The 10,254-nt window shown below is 29.1% G+C and overlaps 1 protein-coding gene across 1 annotated transcript; it reads right to left on the bottom strand.

Annotated features, from left to right (window-relative positions):
- Positions 1–3,943: 3,943 nt before the first annotated feature.
- On the bottom strand, positions 3,944–7,508 carry LOC142631698 (isoaspartyl peptidase/L-asparaginase-like). The gene is made up of 4 exons (XM_075805946.1): positions 7,236–7,508; positions 5,927–6,160; positions 5,022–5,108; positions 3,944–4,680 (listed from the first exon to the last, which is right to left on the bottom strand). Exons 1-4 carry the CDS (start codon positions 7,395–7,397, stop codon positions 4,198–4,200), a joined length of 966 nt encoding a protein of 321 aa, XP_075662061.1. The 5' UTR covers positions 7,398–7,508; the 3' UTR covers positions 3,944–4,197.
- Between the last annotated feature and the right edge of the window lie 2,746 nt (positions 7,509–10,254).

The following is a 10,254-nucleotide window of genomic DNA, read 5'->3' as shown; positions in this document are numbered from 1 at the left end:
TGACAGAAAGCAAAACCATCTTAAAATATGTTGTGAAATGGGAATGCATATAACTGGATGGGAAGGAGAACTATTATATAAACTAGTCGCAAACTCCCGTGTTGCACATGATAATTTTTTAGATAAAATACTACTTTAGTCCCTAGACTTTATAAAGAGTTTAAAACAAATTGTTTTATCATATTTTTCATAATCTTGTCTATAACATTTTCTACCATTATCATATATTTATTGGTTGATGATTTGCATAACATAGACATTAAATAAGAGGAAGAACTATTTGTTAAATTTTTTTAAGTCATGGTGTATGAAGATTATGATATATATATATATATATATATATATATATATATATATATATATATATATAATTTCCCTAGTTAGAGTTTGATTAGTTTTAAGTTTAAATTTTGTATTATTATATTTAATTGTTAATTTTATTGTACTATAAAGTTTTCAATGTCCTCTATATAGCAATCTCTATTTTATTTCTTACTCCTTTTGACCACCTTTTTATTTTCCACATAACGGTTATTAATTGACGTTTTATTTCATTTCTTTTTTTCTTCCTTCATTTATTCTTTATTACTTTGTATGTTCCCTTGCTAGTTGTAAATTTTATGGGTATCACTAAGAAATAGATATTATGAATGGCTTAAATAGTTATAGATGTAGTTACGTTAGTGGTATATCAAAGGGTTTTTTTTTTTCCTTCTAAATTTTCAAGGAAATATGAAAGGCATTTCTCTAGTTTGGTCTTAATCAATTAAGATATCCATAATATATTAACTGAAGTAATAATGAGCCTTAAAGTTTTTTAATGTATGAAGTGGTTAGGTTAGTGGTATGTCAAAGGTTTTATAAAAAAAATTTTAAAATAATTCTAAGGAAATGTAAAAGGCCTTTTTTTGAAAAAAGAAATTGTGACTTCTTGAATTGTAGAAATATGATTGTTTTAATTACCTTCTTTATAGATTTCATTATTAAGTTATAAACATCTAAATTAAAGTAGATGAATATATAAATGCAAAATTATATGCAAAGTTACAACCGCAAAAGATAAATATGTATAGATAATTTTTTTTTTATTCATGAATCATTATTTCATTGTTTACTTATAAATATCTAAATTAAAGTTTTTTTTTTTTGAAAAAAAAAATCTAAATTAAAATAGATGAATATGTAAAGGTGAAATTCTATGAAAAGTTAAAAAAAAATATTTTAATTTTTAAATAATGTAGTTTTTAAGTATGATGACGTGGCTGCTGATGTGACTCAACGTGAGTATAGTAACATTGACTGCTACGCTTCAACTTTTAGTAATTTTTAGATTATAGATATAGATTAATAGCATGGAGGATGTGACTAGATTTAAATATTGAATAAAATAAGATGAAAAGAAAAAAAGTAAAAATAAAATATATATAACAAAAATATCAAATTATTCAAGTCATTCTATGTAATATAATAACATCATATTATTATGTATTATATGTATAATGCAGTAGGATAATATTTAATCAAAGAGTATATAAAAGATAACACCTTAAAACACAAAACTAAATTGCATCAAACCAAAGTAGAATTCTAAATTCATCAACCTTGCAATAAAAATATAAAAAAAAATCAAACAAAAAATGAAAAACAAATTGAGAGAGAGAGAGAGAGAGAGAGAGAAGTAACCTTTTGTGTGAGAAAACTATGCCTAGAATAAAAAAGAAAATGTCAAATTTATAGTAAGATGTTGAAAATAAGAAGAGTCAAAACAAAAGAAGATAAAAAGGTAGAAAAAGAAAAATATTAAGATAAACAGTAGTGAGGAGATGAAAATGTAAAAGTGAGGGAGAGTTTTGGAAATTAATAATAAAAATTATAGTTAAAAGATATTTTAATTTATAAATAATGGAGTTTTTAAATCACCTTAAATGAGAAAATGTTTAAAAAATATATAAGAAAAATTGGAAACAAAAAAATGATGACGTGGCTGCTGATGTGCCTCAACGTGAGCATAGCAATATTGAATGCTACGCTTCAATTTTTAGTAATTTATAGATATAGATTAATAGTATGGAGGATATGATTGGAATTAAATGTTGAATAAAATAAGATGAGAGGAAAAAAAGTAAAAATAATATATATATATATATATAACAAAAAATCAAATTATCCAAGTCATTCTATGTAATATAATAACATTATATTATTATATATTATATGTATAATGCAGTAGGATAATATTTAACAAAAGAGAATATAAAAGATAACAACTTAAAACACAAAACTAAATTGCATCAATCCAAAGTAGAATTCTAATTAACACAAAAATTCATCAACCTAAAGAATTGATGCAATAAAAATAAAAATAAAAATTAAACAAAAAATGAAAAACAAATTGAGAGAGAGAGAGAGAGAGAGAGAGAGAGAAGTAGCCTTTTGTGTGAGAAAACTATGCATAGAATAAAAAAAATGTCAAATTTATAGTAAGATGTTGAGAATAAAAAGAGTCAAAATAAAGAAAGATGAAAAGGTAGAAAAATAATGATATTAAGATAAACAGTACTGGGGAGATGAAAAGGTAAAAGGGATGGAGAGTTTTGAAAATTATTAATAAAAATATTAGTTAAAAGATTTTTTAATTTTTAAATAATGGAGTTAAGTCACCTTAAATGAGAAAATGTTTAAAAAATATATAAGAAAAATTGGAAATAAAAAATAATGGCATGGCTGCTAATGTGGATCAACGTGAAAGTAGCAAAATTAAATATTACGCTTCAGCTTTTAGTAATATATAGGTAAAAAAAATCAAACAAAAAATTAAATACAAATTGAGAGAGAGAGAGAGAGAGAAGTAACATTTTGTGTGAGAAAACTATGCATAGAATGAAAAACAAAATGTCAAATTTATAGTAAGATGTTGAAAATAAGAAAAGTCAAAATAAATGAAGATAAAAAGGTAGAGAAATAATAATATTAAGATAGACAGTATTGTGGAGATGAAAAGGTAAAAAAGGAGGGAGAGTTTTGGAAAATTAATAATAAAAGTAATAGTTAAAAGATATTTTAATTTTTAAATAATGGAATTTTTAAGTCACATGAGAAAATGTTTAAAAAAATATATAAGAAAAATTGGAAATAAAAAAATGATGACATCAGCGCAGCAACATTAAATATTACGCTTCAGTTTTTAGTAATATATAGATAAACAATGAGTGAAGTTCATTGCACATTTCTTGTCAATCCACTTTTTTGATGTTGTTGACCACTTGCTGTCTTGCTGATAATGTGCTACACATTTCCAATCCTATCATTCCACAAAAATTCTCTATATCGATCAATGAACCAAACAGAATTCCTATATATATATATATATATATATATATATATATATATATATATATATAAACACACACACACTCACACAAAATTGTAAGGGAAAAAAATTATAGAGGCATATAAAGGGGTGAGTTTTGGTGGGGGTCAAGGAGCAATTGCCCCCATTGAGCCCTCAGCTCCACCTTTGTATAGAAGAGAAAGATTTCATAGGCAAATGTTACCGACTTGGAATATCTTTCTATATTCTACTATGTGACAATTGAAGAAACCATCTATTTGTAGTTTTAGTCATATGACTTATTTAAATAATCCACATGAATGGTCTTATAAATAATCATGTAATATAAGTTGAAAAAGATAGCTCCAAACCAGTTTGGCTCCAAACTTTGTACAAAAAATAATATCTCCACTATGCATCTGTCACTGTACAAGGGAAAAATTGATCTTAAGACCTGCTAAACGTCAAAGAGAATCTAAATTTAAACTGATGTCCAGGGTTTATATTTATTAAATATTTGATTGAAAAAGCCCCTTGGGTTCATCTGTGAACGATTTTTTAATTGGGCAATTCGAGATCAAATAGAAAATTTCTTAGATTACTTCACAATAGTTACTCAGACAAAGAGAACATCTTGATTGTACAATTCGAGATCCAATTATACACTAGTGGTACAAGCATTGTAAAGTTGGTAAATGTGGTTCGATGATGTTAATTCTATAGAAAAGTTCACCCTACTTGTTGGTCCGACCACATAGCAATAATCTGCCTATTTATTTTGGACGATACAATAAGATATTCTAGTCATTTGCCAAATACTAAGTGTGACTCATCTGAAGCAATTTCCCGAAACTCACCAAAAGCACTCAGTTTTGCACAGAAGACCATATTCCAATCTCTGAATATCCATCTTCAGTAGCACAAGCTCGATACATGCCTGTTGTATTCAAAGCCATTGTAACTTCTCCTTTGGCTGAGACAGCTACCAAGCCAGCATTGCCTCTTGGAACACACTCCTCTATAACATAAGCTGCAGCCTCCTTTAGAGAAAGACCTTTGAATTCCATAAGAGCAGCCACATCTCTTGCAATAGTAGCACGCATTACTGCTTCACCTTTTCCTGTAGCCGAAACCGCACAGAGATTGTTGGCATATGTCCCTGCCCCAATGATAGGCGTGTCCCCAATCCGACCAACCATCTTGTTCACAAATCCACCAGTAGAAGTTGCAGAAGCTAAATTCCCATGACTATCAACAGCCACACATCCAACTGTCCCAATTTGGCTATCACCATCTGCTGTTGGTGTTTCTTTCTTCTCATCTTTTTGAATCGGTTTTGTATAATCAATCTGCAGATTTACAGAAGAAGTTACCAGCTGAAAGTCAATAAAACTCTCACAGCACACTGATGGTTGAAAAAACAGTTTTTACACATGCAAACATTAGAAAGTTGAGCAATCCCCCACTTCAAATAATTTGTTAGCTTGCCCAATGCACTGAAAATTTCTAATGAGCTTTAGGTTGTAGCCAAGACAAAGGAATTGCTAGCAGTTGGGAAACCAAAATGGTAGTGAAATGCACATTGTAAGTAATGAGGAAACACAATTTCACAAGCCAAGATCAACTCAAAGAGCAAATTCAGCATTTTTATCATCTAGTCTCCCAAAAAAAGAGAGATAAAAGAAAATACCTGAACTCTATTGGCTTCTTGTACCTGCTTTAGCCTCTCAATGTTTTCTTGAGTTATAAAATGGCTTGAATCTACAGTTTCAACACCCTGGACAATTTAATAAGTCAAAGTTAAGAGAAAAGTTGATGAAAATAACCCACACATATAGGTAAAGGCAGTTCAAATAACAATGATTATAACAACAACAACAATATAGTTTCTGGGGTTATAATGGCTTGAATCTACAGTTTCAATATTCCAGACAATTTAAGAATCAACAGTCGCAAGAAAATTTGATGAAGATAATTCACACATCTAGGTAAATTCAATTAAAATAATAATGATCATAACAACTAGAATACATACATGTATGTATGGATAAGTAACAACAACACTTAATCATCATCATCATTATTACAACTAGAGAGTGAGCAGAGTGAAAGCATCAATGAACCAAAAATAATTCCTATATATCACTTACTCTGTTCCAGTCAAGACAAAAAAACCACGAGTTTTTTTATTTTCCATTCGTTAAATTCAAGTTTTGAAAAGATTGATGTAATGACCGCACAGCAACGAAATCGAATGACTGGAAACAAGAGACTCAATTAAACCTCGTCCACATTACATCATTGTTGCAATTTTAATATTGTGACCAAGAACAGAATAGAGATGCTGACCTCTTGGCAGCAAACCTTGTCCACATTACAACTGAAGACTCTAAATTTTTGGAAGTGCTATCCTTTTGCCATCAAAAAATTATTTATTTTCTAAATAATAAAAATCATAAAAGTGACATGGATGGCATAAATATATCTGAATAAGAAAAATCATGTGATTTGACTTCCAGTTGGAAACAGAAAATTAAGCATTCAATAGAAATAAGCTCAAGGCTAGCAAAAGTGCATAGTAAGATTTTCACTCACTTGTTCCCTTGCAAATCTTTCTGCTCCATCAAAGGCAAGATATATATGAGGAGTTTTCTCCATGACAAGTCGTGCCAAGGATATGGGATTAACAACAGTAGTAAGCCCAGAAACAGCTCCACATCTTTTAGTGTTGCCATCCATAATAGAAGCTTCCATTTCAACTGTGCCTTCTCTAGTTAAGACAGATCCCCTACCCGCATTAAAGTGAGGATTGTTCTCTAGTTCACGAACCTGTATATGGCAAAATCATCAAAGGTAGCATCAGAAAGTGAATTAAATCAAGAACAAAGTTTAAGATCCTTCAACTAAAAAGAAAATACCAAGGACCATAATTTAGCCAGAGATTCACTGCTTCCAACCCTGTCCGTTTGTCACAGGTTTTTCCATTTAGCTTTTAGCTTATTTTGCTTACGAATAGTTTTTTAAAAGATCACTTTTTCCAAGTACGAATACACTTTAACCTAATAAGCTAATATCAAACAAATACCAATTGGTTAAATTTAATTGCTGCTAACTTATTTGCTTTAAATGTGAGATGAAAGTGTCAATCAAAAACGTTACTTTACCCCCTTTTTTTTCTTTTTATATACAAGGTTACTATCATGCAGTACCAAACAAGAGATAGATCTTCCAAAGAACAAGGCTTTTTTCTAATAAGCCAATTCATTTGGGACCCTGCGGATCCACTTTTTTTTCCTATTCAAAGATCCGATGAGCGATGTGTACAAGGCCTAGTAACGAATTCACTGACATATGGCTGGCCAGCGATTACTAGCAATTCTGGCTTCAACGGCTCGGACCCCCCAGAAGGGGGCCTTCTTCGCCCTCCACCTAAGCTGCACATTTTCTTCTATTATCTAATACTAAAAGTGATCATAGAACATTTTCATTATTCTCATTGTTGTAAGCTGTAGCTTGTGGTAGAATTATTCTCAGCCTCAATGTGCTGAGAATTTGATGATCCACTGAGCATTTTGGAGGCAATTTCTCAAAGATGATAATAAAAGACCATTAGGAATTAATTAGGCCTAATATAAAATTAAATTTTCTAACTTGTGGCTAGCCATATTAGGACTAAGAAACATCTACAAGTTAATTTCCAACAAAACCTATAAGATTACGCAAAATATTAAATATTAATTCACCAACAACAGAATCATCTGAATCAACATATAACTAAAAAAAAAATAAAGGTAGATGAAACAAGACAACACATGTACAAGTTTACAACGATGTATTAGAATTATATGAAGAAAGATAATATTAATAATGTATAGAGAGAGAGAGAGAGATTTGGTTTACGTACCACAAGTTCGACAACGTCGAGGGGAGACTTTTGGGCTTTGAGAGCATCCACGCCGATCTTTAGGCAGTGTCGCATCGCTGCTTCACATGGCTCACGTCGCTCTGCGGCTAGCGTGACTGGGATGTCCCCGGCGCCGCCTTGTACAGCTATGGCCCACCCCATTTCCTCTCTCTCTCTCTCAGGCAGTTTTTCCTTTGAAAACAGAGATAGATAGAGAGAGCTGATCACTGGTTTGCGAAGTTAGTGTTGGAAGTTGGAAGTATCTATATGTATATGTATAAAAGGATAGAGTGGGGGACAGTGGATATGATGTTGTTGTAAATTCAAAAGTGATTGATTAAGGAATTGATTCATGGTAATGGAATAGTAGCTGTCAACTTTTTCCATGAACTTTGATTTGTTGGGTTCAGGACTAAGTTCATGCGTACCTAACCCAAACTCCTGGTTTAGATTTGGTTGGCACTTTTTTAATTTTCCTCCTCTTTCAAATCAAATGAATTGACATTTTATTAAATTGCATTTGTAACTCTACAAACAAAATTTAAAATAATACATATTACAATAATGTTGTTATAAGCATAGTTGTCAAAATGTAAATCCGATTTTTTTTTTTTTTGGTATCATGTATTGTATGTGTCGTGTATTATAAAATACACAAATACTTAATAATATTTAAATATATATATGACATATTTATTATAAATTTAAATTTTATCAAATAACTAATTTAATCATCATGTTATAATATTTAACAAGATAACTAAATAAATCAAATTAACATGTTGTTATAACATACACATTCAAATTTATTAAACTCAAAAGTGATAATACATTAATACATGAAAATTTACTCAAAATGATAATTTATTTTCATCATCTTGCCTAATCAAATCCATCTAAGTCAATGTTATCCTCATGCTTATCATCTTGCAAATTTATTTCTTCATTTAAATTTTCTTCATCTTCATTCACATTTTCTATAGCTTCTTGTTCTTTTATTTTAATATTTTTATTTTTCATATTTCTTCATGGCATTCTATCTTCTTAGACTTATAAAAAATAATGACAAAAATAAAAAATAATTATATTGTCATATAATACCTTATTCGTAGTATGGGGAAAAATTGCAAATATGAAAGTGAAGTGTCAAGCGTGTAATCCAAATTTTGTAAGAAAAAAAAATACTAATCGACATGTTAGTTTATTGGGTTCAATTAAGTTACTTAATAATTTTTTGTTAAATCAAGTCTAACAATTTGTTGGATTCAAATAAAAGCACAAATTTTGACCAAAAAATAAACTCATTTTAAAGTACATGTCTATGTACCATATGATACAATACAATTCATAAGATACGCACCGCTGTATTATATGATTCATGTGCACTTCCGATACGTCATAACAAAATGAAACTTTTTGTACAAGATACAATACGTATCATAATTCATACGATACTGACAACTGTGGTAATACATATGTAGACTTTCAAAAGCTTATGTGGCAATATTAATGCCCTGTTTGGTTGGGGTGATTTTAGGGTATGAAAAAGGAGGAGAGAAAAGTAGATTTTTGGGTGTTTGGTTGGAAAGATTTCCGAGAAAAAACTTATGGGACCAACATGTTTTCTCCCTAAACCCATCAAAATGCTTGCATTGGATTGATTTTGTTTTTGTAGAATATTAATTCAGCCCATACTTTTTTACCTTTCTACCCCTCTTATTAAAAAATTCCACTACAATCCATACATCTTCTTTCTTTAAAAAAAAAAAAAATCACTTTTTCCACTACATTCCACACAGCTCTCTCTCTCTCTCTCTCTCTCTAGAGTCTTTACCCAGCCAAATCTTCCCCTTTTTTTTCTTTTTTTTTTCCCCTCTTTATAACGTGTCCAGGATGTTTTTTAATATACAAAAAATATATAATAACAAGTAAAAGTAATATAATATAATATTTATGATGTGTAAATTGTTATAAGATGTTATTTTATTCATTCTAATTGATAAATAAGTAATATTCTTATTACTTAACTAGACTCATCACACGTACTTTGGGCGTGCAATAATACTCTTTTTTATTTTTATTTTTATTTTTATTTTTTTTGGTTTAATGTTATAATGCTTAAAAGTGATATATAAATAACTATATGTTTTTTTTTTTTTTAAGAATGAGGTAAGGTAAAGTGGAATAATGTTTAAAAATGAGATTGAAAACCGTAAGAAGTTGAAACCCAATGAAACATTTGAATTTATTGATTGAGATAAGAATTGTGATAAGTAAAAAAATTTGAGATTTGAACAAAAGAAAGATGATATACGTTAATGTGGGTGGGTGGGGATTTGTGATAACTGTATAGAATTTGGATAACAAAAATTTTGGAATTTTGGGATAGGAATGAATAATTTTTACGTGAGGTAATGAGTTTTCTTTTGGAAGAAGTAATTTTGTAATTTTTTTTATAAAGATATTTGAAGTATTTGAATTCAAATAAATAACAAATACAAATAGAAATTACACATTTGAATACAAATTGGTGGTGAGAATAATGGATTTTTTTTTTTCCATTTTGTACGAGAGATAGTATTATTGTTTTAACTTTTTTTTTTTTTTTTTGAAGAAAAAAAATAAAACTAAAGAATATGTTATTTTAGAATTTGTATGGGAATATTTTGGTACGCCAAAAATTGAAGACGAAAGAAGGGAATCATCTTTTTTTTTTTTTTTGAGAAGGAAATCATCTTATTAATAGTATATATAGATATAAATGAGTATAAAAATTATTTTTTATATACTTATGTAAAATGGGCATAAGAGTAAATTTATACAAACTACATTTATCATCTTCTCACATTCTCACTTTTCTCTTCAACTAAAAAAAAAAAAAAAGATTTTTTCATCTCTCCACTTTTTCACTTCCCAAACCAAACACACATAGAAAACTAAAATATTTTTCTATTCCCACACTTTTTCATCCCCTCTCTATATTTTCCAACTTTTTCATATTCCGACTAACCTAAAAGAA

This window comes from Castanea sativa, chromosome 4 (assembly GCF_040712315.1).
Source record: "Castanea sativa cultivar Marrone di Chiusa Pesio chromosome 4, ASM4071231v1".
In the NCBI taxonomy this organism is placed as follows: domain Eukaryota; kingdom Viridiplantae; phylum Streptophyta; class Magnoliopsida; order Fagales; family Fagaceae; genus Castanea; species Castanea sativa.
Note: the sequence above shows the minus strand (reverse complement) of the source record. Positions and strands in the feature narration are given on the sequence as shown.

Bases quoted from the DNA above. Each gene is read 5' to 3' on its own strand.
- LOC142631698 (XM_075805946.1), bottom strand. From the start codon at position 7,397: ATGGGGTGGGCCATAGCTGTACAAGGCGGCGCCGGGGACATCCCAGTC. The intron at 6,161-7,235 runs GTACGTAAACCA...TGCCATATACAG, and splicing joins TCGACGTTGTCGAACTTGTG to GTTCGTGAACTAGAGAACAA. The intron at 5,109-5,926 runs GTGAGTGAAAAT...TAAATTGTCCAG, and splicing joins AAAGATTTGCAAGGGAACAA to GGTGTTGAAACTGTAGATTC.